Source organism: Ceratotherium simum, chromosome 22, assembly GCF_057802395.1.
Source record: "Ceratotherium simum simum isolate JZ-2026a chromosome 22, ASM5780239v1, whole genome shotgun sequence".
In the NCBI taxonomy this organism is placed as follows: domain Eukaryota; kingdom Metazoa; phylum Chordata; class Mammalia; order Perissodactyla; family Rhinocerotidae; genus Ceratotherium; species Ceratotherium simum.
Window position 1 is genome coordinate 44,733,368 of NC_141921.1, and position 22,466 is coordinate 44,755,833.

General features: G+C 50.4%; 1 protein-coding gene across 4 annotated transcripts; it reads right to left on the bottom strand.

Moving 5' to 3' along the window:
* Positions 1-318: 318 nt before the first annotated feature.
* On the bottom strand, positions 319-22,187 carry SLC45A1 (solute carrier family 45 member 1). Of its 4 annotated transcripts, none has more exons than XM_087446875.1 (9): positions 22,077-22,187; positions 17,263-17,683; positions 16,591-16,683; positions 15,941-16,165; positions 9,036-9,775; positions 6,398-6,551; positions 5,007-5,118; positions 3,299-3,504; positions 319-743 (listed from the first exon to the last, which is right to left on the bottom strand). In XM_087446875.1, exons 1-9 carry the CDS (start codon positions 22,185-22,187, stop codon positions 535-537), a joined length of 2,271 nt encoding a protein of 756 aa, XP_087303001.1. In that variant the 3' UTR covers positions 319-534. The 4 variants fall into 4 exon arrangements, with proteins under 4 accessions (XP_087303001.1, XP_004425599.2, XP_087303002.1 ...); XM_004425542.3 differs by having other exon boundaries at positions 5,007-5,183; XM_087446876.1 differs by lacking the exon at positions 5,007-5,118.
* Positions 22,188-22,466: the final 279 nt, after the last annotated feature.

Consider the following 22,466-nt stretch of genomic DNA (forward strand, 5'->3'; position numbering starts at 1 on the left):
TGGGATGCAATGTACAGTTAGACCAGGTTCTCTCCAACTCAGCACTGTTGACCTTTGGGACTGGATAATTCTCTGTGGAGGGCTATCCTGTGCACTGTAGAACATTTACAATATCCCTGGACAGTAACACCCACCTGAGTTGTGACAACCAAAAATATCTCTAGACATTGCCAAATGTTTTCTGCCACCAGTTAAGAACGATTGAGTTACACCTTTACTTCCAGTAAATGATTCTTACAGCCCCCTCCCCAAGTCCCTATGGAAAGTGGCCCAATCCTCAGGTGACCTCTCACCCTTTGGGAGAGCCACAACTAGAAACCGTAGGCTTTGCTGCTGCCATTTATTGTTTTATCACATATTTACATTCCAACAGGAAACCTGTCCCACATCAACCTCTGGCCCTTTGGTTTCTCGCTGGCCAGCCTGCTCCAGACCCCCAGGCACAGGCTCGAGGCCAGAGCTGGGGCTCCAGGATGTCAGACGTTCAGCAGAAGGGGCTGGTTCTCCTCGTCGGAAGTGTCGCTGGGAGGGATTTCATACACGACAAACAGGGAGGAGTACAGGCAGCCCAGGAAGGACACCAGGCTGGAGAAGTACATCACCCCGTTGGCGCTGCCCACGGCCGAGGTGAGGGGCCCCAGCACCAGGGAGACCAGAATCTGGGCCAGGAAGTACTGGCAGCTCAGCAGGGAGATGTCCATGCCCATGCCCCGCCTGGTGCCGTCCGTACTGGACCCTGCAAACTGACCCAGGAGAAGAAACACATCAGCGAGACACCGTGGCAATGGACGAGCTGACCAAGCCCCAGGTCTCCTGCAGGCCCAGGGGACCCGAGTGGCCCATGCACAGTGGCTCACATTTTCCAGGGCCAACGTGCACAGGGAGTTCAGCCAAGAGTTTAATAATATTTGTGTTCAGAAAGATGACGACGATGAAAAGAATCCATGACTAATGGGGTGGAAGGCCTGAGCTCTCTCAGGCCCGGGCGGCACAAGGCACTTTCCCTGCTCGGAGCGTCTGGTCTGTCCTCTTCCCTCTCGTCTCAGAAAAAGCACTCTGCCCGGCCCACTGGCTCCTCTGTGTTCTGGCTCATCCCCTTTCTTAACCTTTGCCACTACGATGCCTGTCACGCTCTGAAATACCCTTTCACAGTCTACACGCCTGCTCCTTTGGCCTGTTCTTTGGAGGTCCTCGTGGCCTCCAGCTCGGACACATCACTCTCCTTCCCTCCCACCTACAGCACCAGGCTGGGGGACAGTGGTAAAAACGTGGTCTTTGAGCACGGCTGCAGGAGGGACAGTGGGAGGAGGTGGTGTGGGTCCCCTCTCTGCTCTCCAGAGCAGGCCACCCTGACCCAACGGCCACCAAGGCAGCAGACTGACGCCACCCCCACAAACCGCCTCCCGTGCACCGGCGGGGGGCTGGCACGGCCAAGCCCTGCATCCGGACACAGATGTAGTCACCTCTGGGATGCCCCTTCCTAGAGCAGGCTGTGTCCTCGCGGGCGCCTGCAAGGTGCCCTGAATGTGCATTGCGTGTGTCCCGGGAAACCTGTGGCTCCACTGGGGCTACAGACAGCTGGCACGGCCTGCAGGGGTGCCCCTGTGGCGAGGAGGTCACAGGAAGGCCCCGAACCAACAACCCAAGGGAGACTGAGAGGAATGTCAGTGTCTAGAAGACTCTACAGGCAACAGAGGCCCAAGCCTTCCAGTCAGCTCTGACCAAACCTGATTAGAGTGGCTCAAGGCCCTGGGTGTCCCCTCCCATGGGGCAGGGCAGGCCTTCGCCAAGAACCTGCACATTGTTTACTCGAGCAAAGGGGGCTCCGGGGCTGCAGGGAACCCACAAGGGAGACGGTGGCCACGGAGGCCGGGGCAGCACCAGTGAGCAGGGACGGTGCACCCATGCCCCTGGTCCCTTGGGTGCTGCTGGCACAGCAGTGCCGGCTGAGGCTCAGGGCACGCAGAGCTCACGCGCACGTGGTCTCAGCCTCTGCCCCGCCCTGGGGGACGTACAGTCCTTGAGCGCGCCGCCCATCTGTGTGGCCAGGAGTCTGTCGCTGGCAGAGAGAAGGGGCCGGAGGGGGCTGCCACAGCACCCCCCAAGAAGCCTGGTCTAGGCTCGCTGCAGCGCCTGGGGCTCCAGGCTGATCTGACTTTTCTTAAAAAGTATTGTGCTCAGGGCCGCCCCCAGCTGAGCTCATCAGAGACTCCACACTCCTTAAAACAACTTGGGAGGCCTTCCGGGGCCAGGCCTGGGGGAGGCGATGGAGGCCCCGACTTAAAGGGGGTGAGAAACTCAGTTATCAAGGTGGCCTTTTAATGCAGGATTTTAAAATCCCAAAGTTACTGCAAAAAGTCTACGATGCGAATGTTATTCGGCCTCTAGAAGGAAGGAAGCACTGACGCAGGCGACAGTGTGCCTGCACCTTGAAAAGGATGCTCAGTGAGAGGAGCCAGTCAGCAGAGGCCACATGTGGCAGGATTCCACTGACACGAAGTGTCCGGAATAGGCAAATCCACACAGACGGAAAGTCAGTTTTAGTGTTGCGGGGCTGGGAGATGGGTGGACTGGAGGGGTGATGGCTAATGGCTATGGGGTTTCCTTTTGGGATAACGAGAATGTTCTAAAATTGATTGTGGTGATGGTTGCACACTGTGAGTGTACTAAACACCACTGGACTGCACACTTGAAATGGGTGAACTGTATGGTATCGTATGGTGAATTATTTCTCAATAAAGCTGTTACAGGAAATCCATGCTGAACAAAAGACCAGCATTTTCTATAAAGACAGGATCTGTATTCTTGGTTTTTCCTTTGGCCTCAGGTTCCACCATGGCTTGGCACAGCAACTGTTACTTATCCTGTTTTTATTTCAAGTTCTGATATTTTTGTCCAGCGTGGATTTTTGGCATTAATTCTCATTTTTAGAAATACTGCATTAACATATTATTGATCTTGATCGCTGAGATTTTTGTGCCCAAGGTGAGTGCCTCACTCGCCTCGCCAAGGCCCCAGGCCAACAGGTGACCGGAAGCCTGACAGAGAGGGACGCGAGGGGGTGGGCCTCCCTCCCACCGCCCAATTCCCCACAGGAACGGGGCAGCGATGCGGGCTGCTACCTGCTCCGGTTCGTGCTCTGCTGTCGCCGTCTTGATATTCTTAATGTTTGCACGGGGCCCCAAGTTTTCCTTCCGCACCAGCTGGCGACTGCATCCCAGCCCCAGGGACGTTGCTCAGGAGGAGTTCCCCCCACAGAAGCCGGGTGGGTGGAAGCAAGAGAAGCGGGAGCCCTTACCTTTTTGCTCTGGTAGTAGTCGCAGAGCAGGGAGTAGGGCAGGGTGCACAGAGTGGAGAATAAGATGCCGTAGGTTATGCAGAGCGACAGGACCACGTAGAGGTTCCTGGACAGGGTGGCGAGCCCGGTCCCCAGGCCGAAGGCGAGATAGGCGATGAAGTACAGCGTGCGGATGCTGAGGTATTCTTCCAGCTTCTCGAGGATAGCTGCAGGCCAGAAAGGAGGGACTCAGAGTCCCTGGGCCGCCTCCTCCCGGCTGACCCGCAGGTTGGCAGGAGTGGGAGCCGGCTTGGCAGGCAGCTTGACCCAGACTGAAGACCTGCGTGGGCAGCCCAGGGAGCTCAGGGACCCCCAACGGCTCTGGGGGGCCCAAGACAGGGTGGTCCAAATGGACCAGGACCCGGGGTGGCCCCACTCACGCTGGTTCCGGCCAGGCCCCCAGGCACTGCTGCAAGTGAAGGGGTCTTTGGGTTGAAATGCCAAGGAGGCTCGGCAATTTAGAGTTTCAAGCTAAACCCTTGTGTCCCTGTGCAGATCACAGCGTGCTGTCTCCTTCATAAAACAAGGACACCAACATGCCCACCCAGAGGACCCTGGGAGGGCATGGCAGCGGGGACCACACACGACACTGCTTCCCAGAATCAAATAACGGGGGCGGGGAGGGGGGAGTGCTGCTTCCCTCCGGGGGAACCACAAACTCCAGTTGCCTGCCCACAGGCTTGCAAGTGAGAGCCAAGAAAGTCTCTCTTCCCTCGGTCTCTCCCACCTCCCCACCCCCACCCCGTACATGATTATGGAATCAGGTACGTGGGGCTGGAACTCGCCAAGAGAGGGGAAAATGAAATAAAACAGGGCTCAGCTAACTGCAGCTCTCTAGACGAGTCCGGCCAGCAGCGTGCTTTTGGACTGCCCTGGAGCTAAGAATGGCTTTCATATTTTTAAATGGTTAAAAAAATCAAAAGAAGATTAATATTTTGTGACGTGAATATTATACGAAATTCAAATCCCCATGAACATAAATGAAACTTTACTGGAACTTAGCCACGCACATGGGTTTACGGCTTATCTGTGGCAGCTTCCGAGCCACAAGGGCAGCGCTGAGTCCTTCCAGAAGAGACCGTGTGGCTGCAAGTGTCTACTCTGGCCTTGTACAGACACCGTGGGCGGGCCCCTGAGATGAAACTTGCCATTGCGCCCCACCAGCCAGGTTCCCCACTGGGACGGCACCCCCATCGCCGCGTGAATTCAGCGCAGCTTCCTGTGTCCCACAGGTCACCCCGGATTCTGGCCTCGGCTCACCCACGTGCTCTCGGATCTCACTCCACCTTCCCTCCCTCTGGACCAGTTGCCATGTGAATCCATGTGGGAAGGATGCACACCCGCCTTGGGGGGGGTGCTCGTGGCGGGTCCCTGGGCCCCCACTTTGCCCTCGCTTACGGGCCTGATCCTCTGCCCAGCGGCTTCCTCAGGCCTGGAGACACACCCGATCCCCACCCCAGCCCAGCACAGGGCAGTGCACCCAGCTGGCCCCTGCCAGCTTGTTGAATGACTGAAAAAAAGGCAGCACTGTCTCCCTCAAATTGGGATGTTGCGGCTGCAACTGTACAGACACAGAACTTCCCTCATTCAGCGCACCCCAGCGAGCTACCAAAGGCCACAGCATTTCCCACGAAGGCCCCAACCCCGCCCGTCGCCTGGCGGCGGGTACCTGAGTAGAAGGCGGCGCTGAAGGCATAGATGCACATCCCCCAGCAGCCCGCGGTGACGCCGCTGTTGTATTTCTGATACGCCTCCGACGCGTGAGGGGCCCGGGGGTCTCCCTGAAACACCACCTCGCCCATGAAGTCCGTGTAGAAGAGCAGCATCCCCTCAAACGAGAGCCACCCTGGAGGAGGACAGCCCGTGACCCGGGGCAGTGCTGCGCGGCCCGTCCTCCGCCGGCAGGGGGCGCGTACCCACCGCCAAAGTGACACGTGACTTCCACAGATTCCACACTTAAGAAGAAAGCACCTGCAGCTTCACCGACCGGACATAACGGTACCTCCGTTCGAATTTTGTGGGTTTCCTACCAGGCTTTCTCAAAGTAAATACAGATTCCTGTACACACGGGCTCTGTTGGTGAAGGTTGTGTATTCTGTTCTTTCTCTGAACGCTATGGAGTGAGGAATGCTAACCCCACTCCTTCTAATGACTCGTCCTGCTGCCCACTCGCTCCTCTGCAAAGAAGATGCCTGGGGGCTCCAGCCACGGGGGAAGGGGGTCTATTTAACTGGGAGAAATACATTAGGAAGCGCAAACGTTGATACAGATCTGATTCGCTCTATTCTGGATAAAGCTGTAAGGTCCATGTTAATTTCTTCTTTGGTAGAGGAAGGGGGTGGTATTTATTGGCCCTCAAACTCCAATAATTATCATGCACAACTTCCTATGCCATTTAGCATTCTTAAACAGTCCCATTTTGATGGCAGCAAGATATTTCACAATGTGGATGTACCATAATATATGTATCTCTTCTCCCATTGTTGGGCATTGTACCTTCCCCCATCCCAGTTTTTGGCCATTATAAATCATGCTGCGATAAATACCTCATAGACATATTCTTGATGAAATATCTGACTGGGTCCTTGCAAAGAACACCAAATAGGATCACTGGGATAAAGGTAATGGACACTTAAGATTCTTGCCTTCCAGAAGGTCATTCTGATTTATGTTCCACAATGTTGAGAGCCCTAGATCACTTAACTGTGAGAGTGCAGAGAGCTTTTGGTAACGAGGATCTGGGCTCTGGGAGACCCAGAAGTCTGGCCAGGGGAAGAGGTGTGCCTCTTGCCTGGAACCCCTGGTGTAATTCGGGGCTGCCCTAAAGCAGGCGTCTCCCTGGCCCCATGGAGAGAAGCCCTCCGCGGCAGCCCCCACACCGAGCCCTGCCCTTGGTGGTAGTGGGGAAGCTAAATGAATGTGAGGGCGTCCTGGGGTGTGAGGCTCTGGGGCGTCCAGGAGGCCCGTGGGGCGAGAGCCCTGGGTCAGGCAGCCCGTCCCCATCATGCAGTGCCACCCAAGCAGGGACACGGACACACGGGAGGCTTGGCCAAGACTCACCCAGGAAGTGGTTGACGCAGAGGTTGCGGAGCGCCTTGGGCATGTTGCAGATGGTGAAGCAGAGGTGCCTCATGGACAGAGGCTGCGCCGACGGCTCGCTGGAGCCCGTCAGCTCGCTCTCGTACTTCACGCCGTTCAGCAAGATATTCGCCACCTGTAAAGGAAGCCCCCCAAAGCCTGTTGTCAGAGCACCAAACTCAGCCCTGGACACAGACACAGACACCGTGAAGGTTTGTCTTCTTGGACGGTGTTCACCGAGCACCGAGCACCACCCCAAACGAAAGAAATGACTTCAGGTTTTCTCTGCAGAGACTCAGGGCAGCTGAGAAGAGAATTTCATTTCGGGTGTGCCCGCATTTTGGATGCGAGGTGTGTGCCACAGGGAGTGAGTTAACACTTTGCCAAACATGAAATAAATTTGAAATAAAAGAAACACGGGTCAGTTCAAATCCAGACATTATGAAGTCCCTTCTCTTCCATGACAGAAGGATGTAAAGGACGTATTTCAAGGTGACTGGAGAATCTGTTCAGAATTCTCTCAGGACAGTGGGACTCCTATCTACACAGAGGTTGGGGCCGCCAGGTGAGTAGGTGCAGGGAACCGACACGCTTACCTTGGCCCTAGGCGAGGGCTCGCTGTGGGCCCAGACACCCCCACTGCCAACAGAATTGAAACTGGGACGAGTGTAAGTTAGATTTCTTTCTGGGGCTCAGGAGCACATTACATCGACAACTACGCTCACTGACTCGGTTTGCTAACTCTGCCTGGAATGAGAAGGCGTCACGCCACAGTCGCTCTGCCTGGATTGGTGGTGCAAACAGCAGCCGGGTGAACTGACCACCGCGGAGGTTAGATGCCTCGAGAGTGAAGAAGAGACGCTGCTCTGGCTCCGTGCGGAGCCTGTGCTGTTGTCAGCACCTGGATATTCCAGGTGGGAACAGAAAAAGGAAGTAAACAGCCCACGATGTTGGTTCCAAGGGCAGCCATGTCACAGAGCCTGTCACCGAGCCTGTCACCACGGCTCCGGAGAAAGACTGCTAAAATTACACCCACGTCCCCCCGTGAGTCCGGATGTGTTTATATTTAGCTGATGATTTTCACTTGCCTCAAAGAACCAATTCTCAAATTACACTGTTTCGAGAATGGAAACAGAAGAAAAGGATTAAAACAAGATTTTCAGCCATACCTAAAGAACTGTATCTAGAAGCCAGTCTGAATTTTTCAAAACAGCATAGAATGACCCAGTATTGACTGAAGGCCTGACTAACTGCCCTGGTGTCATGAAGAATGAGGATAACACCCTTGACTCGAGAAATTAGAGAAATCTCTTTCCTTTGCCAGTAACGGGATTTCCTAACTGTCCAGTGATTTTTGCTTCTTCAAACCCTTCCATATCTGAGCTCATGAGACATCCCGGATGCTGCCCTGCAAGGACGCATGCACCTTTCAGCCTCCTTCCTCGAGTGGGACAACAGTCACACTAGGAGAGGATGGAAATCGCATCAAGATGAACCAGAGAAAAGCAAAGGAGATGCCCAGTCATGCTAAAAAATTTAACAGTGAAGAGAAAATGAAATGTCTCCAGTTCATCTCCACTAAATCAGGGGTCTTCCCCGGCACGGAGAGGGGGCGCCTGACTGAGGGCCCGGCCGTCGGGGGGCCCGTGTGGGTCAGGACGGGTGGGCCATGCCGGGGGTTACTTCACGGGGAGACACAGCCCAGGCAGGCGTGTCCCCGGGGCTGCGCCTCTAGGTCGCCAGCCTTCAGAACGGCCTCGCGGGGGGCCCGTGCGGGTTGACAGGGTTTTGTAGGAGTCCTGCTGGAGAAACTGCAGGTTCCTACGGAAATTCTCTCTCATCTTATAACTGTCCTCAGAGGCAGGCCACGGAACTCTTACGTCTACTCTAAATGAGACCTTTCCTTTATTCAAACTACCTCTTCAAGATCACGAACGCGGAAAGCTGCTAAAATCTCAAATACCAGTTCGTGGCCTTTCAGCCAGTCCGATGTACACCACATTCAACACAAACAGCCTTCTGGAAGGGTCTTTGCCTTCACAGAACATGTCACTGCCCTTTAGAATCCAGAGTTTTGACAGCTTCTGGGATGGTTAGCTAGGGGCACACACTCGGGGGGAGGGGGGCGGGTCCCAGAAGTGTCTGCCAGGGTTTACGTTTTGTTTCATCTTTCAGGAAGACTTAGATTGTTGGCACCAGGTTCATGGCCAAAATGGGCTGTGGACATTGCAGGAGAATATTAGAAATGACAGAAATGTACATGATGTTTGTAACAATTGTAACAAACTCACTACAGGAATGTTCCGGCCTGAATTACCTTTGGGTAAACATAACAGGGCTTTAAAGATCCGTCCCTTTAACTGCGGCCAGTGCGTTAAACCAGCGATTGGTACCTAACAGATGCCCTGGACTCGCCCACCTGTGGGCTCACGTGGGGCCCAGAAGGTGTTGACGGGCATGAAGGTGAGGCTTGTCTATCTAGATCCAAGCACTTTCTGATAACTCCGGGATGGGCCGGAAATTTCCCTCCAGACCGACGTCCCTCTTTGTCATCTAATTGACAAGGGGGCACAATGCATGGTGACCTCTGACCCTTGGCTCCCGCGACATTTGCTTTTACCTGTTGACTGAAGGTCACGTTCCTTCTCCTGCTGGTTTCGGGACCGCCTCCTCCGGCCGCATCCGGGATGGCCAAGGTCTGGGGTCTCTTCAGGATCCCGGACGCCCGCGGCTTGGAGGTGTCCAGGGAGCCCACCCTGAGGACATCTCCATCGGGGCCGGCAGCCAGGGCCACTTCCCGCCTCTCCCCGAGGCTGCGGTCCTGTCGGTAGAAGCTGTCGGGGGCCCGGGGGAAGCTGACGCTGATGGCCTGCCTCGGGACGCTGCCCGGGATGGCCAAGTAGTTGTCGTGGCCGCCCGTGAAGCAGTCGATGAGGACACTGTCTATGTTGGAGGTGGCGAAGGACGAGGCGAACTCATTGATCCCCGTCAGGGAGCTGTCCCTGCTGATGAAGCTGCCGTACTTGGGTGTGAGTGGGCTGAGCGGGGAGATGGGGCTGGAGAAGCTGGCGTACAGGCTGGTGGCCGTGTGGCAGGGCAGGGTCTGGCCGGCACCCTCCTCGCACAGGACGGGCGGGGAAGGAGGCAGCGGGAGGCTGGGGCTCTTCATGGCCGTCCTCTTCTCGCCCGGGGGCCGCAGGGGTCTCTCGGGGATGCTGACCAGGGTCAGGACGGTGGTGATGCTCAGGGTGACCGCGGTGAAGATGTAAATGACCCGCAGCTGCCCGCCCAGGGCTCGCCCGAAGCTCGTTTTATCCCAGTGGATGCCCCCGACCACATATCCGAACCCTCCTCCGAGGCCTGGGGGAGAAGCAGGGTTGAGATTCCCTCCACAGGCCGGAAGAAAGCCCTGAAGGAGAGTGGTCCCGTTTCTTACTCAAGTTGCTAAATCTACTCCGAGGACCCAGATGTACTATCTGTCTCACCTAATCCCCAACAAAAATGAGAAGGAGAATGGGATTCCCAGGGGGATTCCCTGGGGGACCCCTCTCCTGCCCCTGAGGGCCGCCTGCCAGGCCTGGCTTCAGAGCAAGTAGCATGCTGACCACCTGCCCACAGTTCGTTCTTACACACAGCCTGTCAGGAATATGGAAAGTGAACGTCTACACGGCGAAACAACTCCCCTTGGAGCCCCACCCCCCCCAGCTTCGGGTCTCATCTCCCACACACGGGCCACCGAGTGTGCATGCGGGGAGTCACGAGGCTGCCCAGTGTTGCTCGCCTGATGACATCATCCTTGAGCACAACCATCATTAGGAGAGTCACCTCTCATGGTGACCAAGGCTGGCCCCGCCCTGGTGGCCAGCTCTCTGGGTGAGCGTGACATTGGAAAACAATAGGCTGCAATGGCCGATTGGTTCACGTACCACAACGTAAAAATGTGGGCCATGCCACATCGCACCTGGGCAGCAGCAAGGACACACTTACCTCCCCAAAGCGCTGTTTCCTCTAGCCCAGCTTTGTGCTTCCGGTGGCAAGAGCAAGGCCAGGCTGTGATGTCTCCCCCCGCCCAGCGCCCGGGGGCACACCCAGCCCCCTTCGCTGCCAGTCATGGACCTGGTGTGTCATTTTATTCCGAGTTCAGCTCTATTTTGACCAGTCTGCTGGTTGGGAGGCAGGTTCTCTCTGTTTACTCCTGGTGGTGAAGAGGAACCCGCATCCAACCAGCAGCTGCCTGTGGCTGCCCTCCGCTCCGGGGAGAACCAGCCACACTGGGGGTTTGCCTTTTACACAGTAACTTCTGTGGAAAGGCCTGGGCTTCAGGCACATTCAGCTCAACCTTCTACGTGTCCCTAAGGTGTGGCACGACCCTCAATCCATTTAGTGGTGTTACTGTAGAACTTCCTCATTTGTCCCAGACTCTCCTTACGTAGAACTTCCTCATTTGTCCCAGACTCTCCTTACGGGGCTTTTGATTCACGTCCCCCACTCCTTTTGTTATTCTTAACTTCCCACATCCATGGTTCTAATTAACTGCTCCCCACCCCTTTTGAAGACACAACTGCTGTTTTGTGACCCTTAAGTAAGGTCAGATTTGAGATGAACCTTATTAATCATTTTTCTTAAATGATCGAAGTGATATATTCTCACAGGAAAGAAACCATACATCAACTCAACAGCAAAAAAACAACCTAATTCAAAAGGACTTGCATAGACGTTTCTCCAAAGAAGATTTATGAATCTCCGATAAGCACATGAAAAGATGCTCAACATCACTAGGCATAGGGGAAATGCAAATCAAAACTACAATGAGGTACGACCTCACACCCATCAGGATGACTAGTATCAAAAAACCAGAAAACAAGTCTTGAGAAATTGGAACCCTTGTGCACTGTTGGTGGGAATATAAAAATGATATAGCCACTGTGGAAAACAGTATGGAGGTTCCCCAAAAAATTAAAAATAGAATTACCACATAGTCCAGCAATTCCACTTCTCGGTATATACCCAAAATAACTGAAAGCAGGGTCTCAAAGACGTGTTTGCACATGTTCACAGCAGCGTTATTCACAATAGCAAAAATGTGGAAGCAACACAAGTGTCCATCCACAGGTGAATAGATAAACAAAATGTAGTATAAACATAGAATCGAATATTATTATTCAGCCTCAAAAATGAAGCAAATTCTGACACATGCTACAACATGGATGAACCTTGTGATCATTATGCTAAATGAAATAAGCCAGTCACAAAAAGACAAAACTGTATGATTCCACTCATATAAGATACTTAGAATAGTCAAACCATAGGGACAGAAAGTAGAATGGTGGGCGCCCAGGGCTGGGGGGAGGGGAGAAGGGGGAGTTATTATTTAATGGTTATAGAGTTTCAGTTTTACAAGATGAAAAGAGTTATGGGGATGGATGGTGGTGATGGCTGCACAACAATGTGCATGTACTTAATACTACTGAACTCTACACTTAAAAATGGCTAAGATGGTAAATTTTGTGTATGTGTATTTTAACACAATAAAAAAATAGAAACAATACAAAATAGAAACAGAAGAGTATAAGGTAAAAAACTAAGTCCTTCCTCCTACCCTCCAAACCCCAGCACTGGCCTGGCTGAGACCAGGCAGAAGTTCCCTGGGCCCACATCCACTTATGAGTGTGAATACACAGAGATGAACAATGGCATTTTCTAGTAGAAGCAACTGAGGCTTGGAGAGGCCCAAAGTCCCATAATTGTCAGGAGTAAAAGCCCACCGCGGATTCAGGCTTTCAGATCCCAGAGCCCGTGCCCTTACCCGCTGGGTCACCCAGCCTCTTCATACAGGTCCAGCATGTGTCTTGTTACGTCTTTCCCTCGGTTTTTAGAAATCTTTTCCATTGTTATTTTAAATGGGATTGTTTTCTTCCATTTTATTTTGTTACAAGCTGTGTTTTATGTAGGAATGCTAGAAGTGTTTTGATATAAATACTTTGATAACCAAACACCATACTGAATTCTCTTACTGTTTTGCAGTTGATTCTTCTGAAGTTTTCACACTTATAGTCACAGAGGCCATTGGTGACAATGCTCACCCTGCACACATCTGGTTTATTTTGACCGTCTAATTGCACAGGCTCCGTGGGGCTCCTGCTTCATTCCTGACTTTGACAGAACGTTTCTCATGTTTGGCATTAAGCACAACATAGGTTTGTGTGTGTGTATAGTAGTGTGCATGTGTATACATACACATATGCACAGTTGATTCTTATTATTTGCGGATTCCATATTTGCGAATTTACCTACTCACTAAAATTGATTTGTAACAGTCATTCACAGATACGTGCAGAGCAGCAAAAATTTTGAGTTGCCTGACACACACGGTCCCAGCTGAGGTTTTTCAAGGTGATGTTCTGCCTTCTGGTTTCAACTCTCATACTGTAAACAACCATCCTTTTTGTAGTCTATATGGCATCATATTTTTGCATTTTTGTGCTTTTTTTGGTGACATTGCTGTTTAAAATGGCCCCCAAGTGTAGTGCCAACGTACTGCTGTCTAGTGTTCCTAAGTGTGCCTGATGTGCCTTATGGAGAAAATACATATGGTGGATAAGCTTTGTTCAGCCCTGAGTTATAGTGCTGTTGGCTGTGAGTTCAATGCTAATGGATCAATGATATATATTAAATAAGGTGTCTTTAAACAGAAACATGTAAGACGAGGTTATGTATTGATCAGTTGATGAAAATGTTGTGACCAGAGGTTTGCAGGATCCTAACCCTGTATTTCTCCTTGGGGCAATGATTCTGTATTGGCTAATTCAGGGTTTGTGGCAACTCTGTAGAACAAAACTACATGAATAACGAGAATCAACTATATATAACACTATACATATATAGTTATATACACGTATATATAGTTGTATATGTAGTTATATACACATATATACACAGTCACGGGCCACATAAGGACGTTTCAGTCAATGATGGACCCCATATACAGTGGTGGCCCCATAAGATTAGTACCATAGAGCCTAGGTGTGTTGTAGGCTATAACATCTAGGTTTTTCTAAGTACTGTAGGGGAGGAAGACATTTTCCTCTACCCTTCTAGGTTCTTCTGGCTGGTCTAAGAATTAAATTGACATGAGACAGATTAACAGGAGAAAAACAAACAAAAGTTTAATAACATGTATACATGGGAGAAATCCAGGAGAAGTGAGTAACTCACCAAATCCTCAGCTAAAAAGAAAAGAAGACGTTGGGAGTGAGGAGAGTCAAGGACTTCAAAGCAAAGGAAGGCAATTCACAGGTAGGTGAAAAGGAGCAAGCATTTGGAAAACAGGTGTTTGGCCACACAGCAACAAAAGAACACAGAGGGGAGCCCAACCAACAGGCTTTTCTAGGTTCCTCCCTGTCCACCACCTAGCTCATGTTATGCTAAGGTGATAGCTCGCTTCCTGAGACAGGTTTTTTCATCTGAATTCTTTTAGGCAGTTAAGGGGGAGGTAACAAGAAAAACTTTCGGAGTCTTTTGTTTCTTAAAAATAATCAGCCTACACAAGGGGTGAAGGGAGTCATATATGTGGTGATGGACAAACAAAAATGTACAACCCAAAATTTCACAATGTTAGAAACCATTAAAACATCAATAAAAAAAAAAAAATAATCAGCCTACTACAAAGCTATAGTAACCAAAACAGCATGGTACTGGCACAAAAACAGACACACAGATCAATGGAATAGAATCGAAAGCCCAGAAATAAACCCACACATCTATGGACAGCTAATCTTTGACAAAGGAGCCAAGAACATACAATGGGGAAAAGAAAGTCTCTTCAACAAATGGTGTTGGGAAAACTGGATAGCCATATGCAAAAAAATGAAAGTAGATCCTTACCTTACACCATACACAAAAATTAACTCCAAATGGATTCAAGACTTGAATGTAAGACCTGAAACTGTGAAAGTTCTAGAAGAAAACATAGGCAGTACGCTCTTCGACATCGGTCTTAGCAACATCTTTTCAAACACCACATCTGACCGGGCAAGAGAAACAATAGAAAAAATAAACAAATGGGACTACATCAAACTAAAAAGCTTCTGCACAGCAAAGGAAACCATCAACAAAACGAAAAGACAACCTAACAATTGGGAGAAGATGTTTGCAAACCATACATCTGATAAGGGCTTAATCTCCAAAATATATAAAGAACTCATGCATCTCAACAACAAAGAAACTACCAACCCAATTAAAAAATGGGCAAAAGACCTGAACAGACATTTCTCCAAAGAAGATATACAGATGGCCAACAGACACATGAAAAGATGTTCAAAATCACTAACTATCAGGGAAACGCAAATCAAAACTACAATGAGATATCACCTCACGCCCGTCAGAATGGCTATAATTAACAAGACAGGAAACAACATGTGTTGGAGAGGATGTGGAGAGAAGGGAACTCTCATACACTGCTGGTGGGAGTGCAAACTGGTGCAGCCACTATGGAAAACAGTATGGAGATTCCTCAAAAAATCAACGATAGAACTACCATATGATCCAGCTATTCCACTGTTGGGTATTTATCCAAAGAACTTGAAAACACCAATTTGCAAAGGTACATGCACCCCTGTGTTCATTGCAGCCTTATTCACAATAGCCAAGACTTGGAAGCAACCTAAGTGCCCATCAAGGGACGAATGGATAAAGAAGCTGTGGTATATATACACAATGGAATACTACTCAGCCATAAGAAATGACGAAATCCAGCCATTTGTGACAACATGGATGCACATTGAAGGTATAATGCAAAGTGAAATAAGTCAGAGGGAGAAGGCCAAATACCATATGATTTCCTTCATTAAGTAGTAGATAATAACAACAATAAACAAACACATAGGGACAGAGATTGGATTGGTGGTTACCAGAGGGGAAGGGGGGAGGGAGGAGGGTGAAGGGGATGATTCGGTACATGTGTGTGGTGATGGGTTGTAATTAGTATTTTGGTGGTGAACATGATGTAGTCCATGCAGAAATAGAAGTACAATGATGTACACCTGAAATTTTTGCAATGTTATAAACCAATGTTACTGCAATAAACAAAAAATTAAAAAAAAATAAAATAAAATAAAAAAATAAATAAATAAAAATAAAAGTCATCGAAAAAAAAAAAAATAATCAGCCTAAAATAATCCTCATAATAAAGAGACACACTTTGGGGGACAAATTTTGTTCCCCTTCAGGACACTCTGTGATGTTCACACAAGGATGAAAGTACCTAATGATGCATTTCTCAGAAGGCATCCCTGTCATTAAGCTGTGCATGACTGTATACGTACATATATATCAGAAATATATATTATTATTATTGTTGATATATATTGTTTGAGACATACCTTTTCATTCGCTTCAATGTTCATCCACGTGTTTGAATTTTATCCACTTATTTTTTAGATCAGGGCGTGAGGAAGGGACTTCAAAGTGCACACAGCGAAAGCCGCAGCCCTGCAGGCACGGCTCGGCGCCTGGATGGAGACTCACCTGCCAGGAGGGCATGGATGTTCAGGCCCCGGTCCTGGTCGGCGGGGCTGCACACGTCCATCATGTAGGCGTGGCTGGGGTTGTCTGCCGAGTCGGCACTGAAGTCCATCAGCACCACCCCGCACACGGTGAGGAGGATGCCCCACTTGTGGTTGTTGGCTGTGTCGGCCAGCGCAGCGCCGATGTCCCTGCCGTTGAGCAAGAGCGAGAGGCCCAGCAACGCCCCTGGGGACAGAGAAACAGAGTCACCCAGAGGAAACACAGACCAGCTCTGCCCCCGGCAGCCCACAACCTAGGTCTAGAATCTTTAGGGCCCCAAGAATTCCTTTTTAATCAAACTTCAAGCAGAGCCCATTGGAAAGGTCACCTGCAGACTCACCATATTATTATTATTATTTTTTGTGATTGATCAGGGTTTTTATTTCATCAAGCAGAGCAGGAATGACATAAACTTTATTGACTCGTTTCTAAGAAAGGATCCACGTGATATAGCCTCACGGTTAACTCAGGCGGGGTGTGGGCTCCTCCCTCCACCACACCAGTGACATTATCTGTGTAATCGCTTTGGTCAACACTTAGACTTTCCTAAGAGGAAGCAGTTGGGGCCTTTTTTCTTTTTTCCACTTTATTTCAATTCCAGAACGACAGACCTATAGCCAGGACAAGAATGAAAGGGCGTCTCCTTCCAAACCTTGAGGTACATCGGTCACTCCAGGCACCGAGCAGTGGCTGCAGTAGGAATCCTGAAACAGAGCAGGCCAGCGGTCATGGCAGGGGCCCCACAGCACATGGGGCCGAACCTTGAAACAGCCTCATCACGTCCCTGAATCACTTGCCCTCAAACGCCCCCAGGGCATCACAGCATAAGGTGATGAAACTCAGAGGCAACAAGGAAACCCCAAGCTAGAAAACAAAGGATAAACAGACTCTTGGAGTCACTCAGCTCCTCCTTAAATTTCCTACGTAGGCCCCTGTAAGACCCCAAGCAGCCATGACCTTCCTCGGGAATCCAAGACATTCCAGGACCTCCCACCCCAAACCGCATCAAGCTTTATTGCTTGGATCCTCCACTGAGAGCTCGGCACAAGATGGTGGTAACCCTCGGGGTCTGCTAAATTCCTGTTCTGTAGTCCGGCTTAGATAAAGTCACTTAAAATATGGAGTATGTCCGGCCATACCAGTGTTGTCCTACAGCGCCATGCTAATGAGTGGAACTTAACTCTTGCTCCTCCCTTGTCCCCTGGGGACCCTCAAGCTGCTTCAACCGAGGCTTCCAGAGGTTTCCAGAGGCCATCCACCACAGGGCCTGAGCTGGGGCTCACCGAGGATGGGGCTGATGAACCACACCAGACTGTAGAGCTGGTCAGGCAGGCCCATCTGGAGGAGCACAGGGGTCACGTACGCCGTCTCCATGGCGTAGCTGAACTCGATGCCAAAGAGAATGCAGCCGTTGAAAAGCAGCTCCCGGAAGGACCTCTGGGGGTGCAGGTCCCCAAAGTCCACCAGGTCGATAGGACATGGGGTGTTGGGGGGCGGGGGTGGGGAGGGGCGAATGCACTTCCTCCTCTTGGGGTGTCGTTTGAAGTTGTTGGCCCGGTGGCTGATGTGCCGGGTCACTGGCCCTGAGTAGCTCGAGACCTGAGACCTCCACAAGTCCTGAGGAGCCAAACCGGGGAAGAGGGCCTCTCCAGGAGGGGTGCTGCTCGCCGGGGGGATCATCGTAGGGGGGGCGGGTGGGTGTTCCTGTGGGGAAAGCCCATTAGAGCCCCAGTTACTCACCGGGGGGCCGCCACCAAGAGAGGTCATTTTTCCAGGTGGCTTCCCCCTCCCCTGATGGGCACCCGCTCACTCTTTTCACGTGGGGAAAGTTGAGTGCATGTTGGGGAACTCTTAGAGTCAGACACCATGCCCCGAAAGTTGAGCCTATTCTTTGTGGGTGATGTTACCAGGCCTCATTCTCGTGTCAGTGCAGCCCATCTGCCCAGGAGACCAAAGCCAGATGCTCTCTCTCTGCTTGGAGAGAGGACCCCCAGTCCTTCCGGTCCCCACACTAAAACTCAAAGTGACTGTTCCCCAAACAGGTTCCATCAGGAGGGCTGGGCAAAGACCCTCCTGGGAAGTGGAACAGCCAAGAGCTCTATGGCGGCTCTTAGCCCAGAGGACACCAGGCTGTAGGACCTGTGGCCCATTTCCAGGGCTAGTTTTGCCCTTTCCCTGCAGGTCCCAGGGGAGCAGACAGGAGGGGAGACCAGTATGGGACAGGACCCACTGACAGGTAGTGCCCGTGCACAGTTAGGGGACAGCCCGTCCTTCACAGGACGGACAGTCACAGCGGTCACCTGGCCTAATACTATGTTCCCTCCTCATGGTAGGCCGGGGGGGTGGAAATCCTTGTCTGAAAGCAGCTGAATGAGTTTAACTCAAGTCCTTTCCTTTCAGCTTCAACTGGATGAGTGACTTTTCAGTCAATTCAGGAGAACTGAGACTTTTATAGTGTTTGAAAATGCTCTCTTTAAAGAAATAAACCAAACTCCCTGAATCCTGCATGTCACAGATGTCACACTGAATAGGGAAACAGTTTACCAAAAAAAAAAAAAGAGAGAGAGGGACAAAAAGAACCAGGGAGAGGTGAGAAATAAATTTTCCCCCATCTTCAAATTATTTTTTGGAGCAATTCTCACAATGCCTACACCTTGAGTAGGGAATTAGCAGGCGTGCAGGCCTTCACAGACACTCCCCACCTCTGTCTCTCTCCCCACCACTCCCCACCTTCACAGACACTCCACACTTTTGTCCCCCCACCCTGGGGTTTGCGATCTGCACCCCTCAGTGACCTGTTCCTGGGCGTCCAACTGTTTCTCACTGCTTTGAAATTAACCTAGATTGTAAATATTAAGTGAATGGATTCTAGTATGTTGTCCTGTGTGTGTTAGCCAATGTCAATTTCACTAAGCACAGGGAGAGGAAAGCTACTAAGGTCAGAGGGAAAGAGGCAGATAAAAACGTAAGAGAGGAGGTTCTAGGGCTCGGTTTGGCCTCTCTGACAGCTCCGGATCTGCCTCACAAAATAGCAACTGCCTAAATTTCCTTTGAAGTCCTTCCTGAGAAGTAGGCCCCAACCCAGAGACAACGTTTCCAACATTGATAGATTTCCTGACAAGGATACTTGTTATTTACCAAGATAAACATGATAGGCTGTCTTTCAAAATTCGTTTTAAGCTTTAGAAATGAGGCCCTTATTTCTGACATTAACTTACCATACCACCTTCTATCACGCTATTGCTGGTTGATAACGTCTTTATGAATGACTCGGAAATCCCTCATCACTCCAGATTTGTATCCCAAACTCGCCCACTACCCTACACATTCAGGAATTGTCTTCCTTCTCATCAGAAGACACCAGTGGTGGAAATCATTTGATCTATAGATGCCCCAGCAGGATTCAAAACACTGTGTTAGTCCAGCAACCCGTCCATCCATCTACCCATCCACCCATACTCCCACCTACCCATCCACCCACATATCCAGCCACCCATCCTCTAATCTACCCATCTATCCATCCACCCTTCCAAACATCCATCCATCCATCCATCCATCCATCCATCCATCCATCCATCCATTCCTCACTCAGTTATCTACCCATTCACCCTTCCACCCATCCATTTACCCACCTACTCACCCATCCTCCCATTCAGCTGAGTACTGAGTACCAAGACACCGAGGTCATAGAGATAAAAGAAAGAAATAATTCTCGCCCTTGGGTTGGGTGAAAAAGTAAAGGAAAGGCATTCAAAACAGTGGGAACCACCTGTGTAAAGGAGATATGTGCAACAGTCAGGCACAATGGCAGCGTGGTGAGAGATGAAGCCAACAGGAAGGGATTAGCTGATCAGGAAGGGCCTTGAAGGCTTGCTAAGAGATGAATTTCATACCGAGGTGACAGGCATGGACATAACCAGAGCCTCAGTCTGCTCTCACTTCTATAAATGGCTTATCTTGTGACCTTAGAAAAATCCCGTGCTCTCCTCTAAAACAAGAACAGACGTACTTAAGAACTATGTAGGCAAGTAATGCTTCATAAAAATGTAAATTATTTATTAAGAGTAAATCAAGATTAAAATTTATAAAAAGCTAAGCTCCTCATTTATGTTCCTCGCTGGTCTAGCTCAGGCCCTTCTACACACTAAATACTCCAGAAAACTCTGTGCATTGGCTGATCTTGCCCCTTCAAAAACCCAGGTGGCTGTTAGCATTCCCTGGAGCTTCATTCATTAAGAGGACAGAAATAGAGTGCCAGTTGGAACACCACATAATAAGATTGTTTCCTTAAAAGTCAGAAGGAAGACCTTCAGCACAGGTGTGCTGGAGAGCTCGACCTGACTACCTGCCCACTCGAAGCCCCACCTCCACTGCAGCGGCCAACTTCCTCTGTGCCTCCACCCGCCCCTCCATCGCCCCTTCAGGCACACAGCAACTCAGCCTCTCTTTCCTACCGGCATTTTACTCCCATGAAGTGAACTTGAGTGCATGTGCATTAGAAACCTTCCCTTTAATTTTGGAACGAAGAACCGTGGGCCCACTGAGGAAGAATTTCAGATTGAAACACCATATGGTGGAAGCATATTTTTGAAAAGGGGAATGTTTTTGACCCTATTTAAAATGGCCTATGTAGACAGCCAATGACTCTATCTGTGATGTGACGATTTCAACATCACCTGCCTGCCCCCACCCCCCAGCTTTAAAACACAGCTTGCAGCCTGTTCTAGGAAAACTGAGACCCTCACACCCCCATCTCACCCCTCCAGAATCTAAACCTGAGCTTGAAAAAAGTCTTCACTAAGGGTCACCTTCAAATCTGCGGATCAGTATTACCATTTCTATTTTAAAAATACATTTATTAAAAGCTGTCCATGAAAAATTATTCTATGAAGAATGTTTAAAATCCATTTTAAATGTTACAAAAAACGAAAGTAAAATTTAAAATAATGAAAGAGAATTTTAATACACTCATACAAACATTCACCAGATCATCTTTATCACACTATATGACGATTTATTCAGTCAGAAGAAAATGCACATATCCCTGGACCCCCAAAGGTTATACGCCGGGCCCACTGTGCTTTTGAAAAGAGGGGATGTTTCAAGTAACGAATCCCTCAAACTGTGTTATGGGAAGATTAAGCGGCAAATGATTAATAAAAATAAACAATGTCCGTGTAACTTGAATGCTTAAAATTATCTTACTATGAGCCAAAATCACTTCCTCATTTCTTTCTCCTCTTCTTTATATGAAACCAGGCTTCCCACCACGGGGTCACGCATGGCCAATCCCTCCTCCACTCCTCCTTCTACCAATTCTCAGAGTTAATACTTCAAGGAAATCTTCCCTGACCAGTAAAGGGCTCTGTGGATGTGAGGGGATGTATTCAATAAGCTAGTTACTAAATTGTGGCCCATTTCTCACTTTTGATCCCGGAAATTTGGCCCCTACCTGACGGGCAATTGATCCCGAAAGCCCTGGTCAGGCGCACACTGAACTTGGGTTTCCTCAGCACCCGACTCTACTCCCCTATAAAAGCTGAAAAACGTCAACATTATGGTAATCCCGGAAATAATGTGAAAAGTTGTCCAGGACAGAATGAACTGAATCGCTTATAAGCCTCTTATTTCAACCTCAGCATGTTCCCCTTGGCTGGTGACTCAAGAAAGCAGAAATCCTGGCATGTGAGAGAGCTGACACCATGAGCCCTGGCCACCAAGAGCGTTCAGCCTCAGGCGAGAGGTGAACCGGAAGCTGATGACACCTGCCCAGGTGACCGGAGAACAGGCCTCCGGCACCAATAAGCACAGCGTAAGCCCGGGGCGAATTCCAGCGTTCAATCTCCTTCCCAGCCAGGGTGAAATACATCTGTCACCCAACTGCTACCCTCCTTTGGGCCGGAGGGTTCCGCACTCAGGGGGCGAGACGGGGGCTCCCTTTGCAGTTCAACGAATTAGACATCCAAGAAGAACAAAGGTCTCCGTGCCAACCTCCGGCCCCGATCTTGGCACTCTGATCACCCCGGGGCCTAAGCCGCGTCGCTCCCGGCACAAAGCCGGGAGGCTGTGCGGAGGGCGCAGGAGGAAAGGATGGTACCTGTGGTTCGAGCCGGGAGGCATCCCTTTCCGAGGCCGGGCTCCTGCCCGCCCCGCGCGCAGCTCGGGTCCCGGCCCGGCCGCCCCCGGCCCGCCGCTGCTGCTGCAGCATCACCCTGGGGGCGGGGCCGTGACGTCACGGCCGCAGCCTCGCCGCCCGCGCCCGGTACCCGCAGAGCATCCTTAAAGCGGCCCCGCCGGCCGCGCGTCCTGCCGACCTCTGAAGGCCCGCAGGGTCTGCAACGAAAGCCCCGGAAACAGGCCCACTATGACTTCCCTGGGCCCCAGCACTCTTGCCGGGTGGGCTCCTTTCTCCACAAAAAATATTAAAATTTTATTTTACCGCAGTGTTGGTCTAAAGATGAATATATTTGTACTGTATTTTAAAACA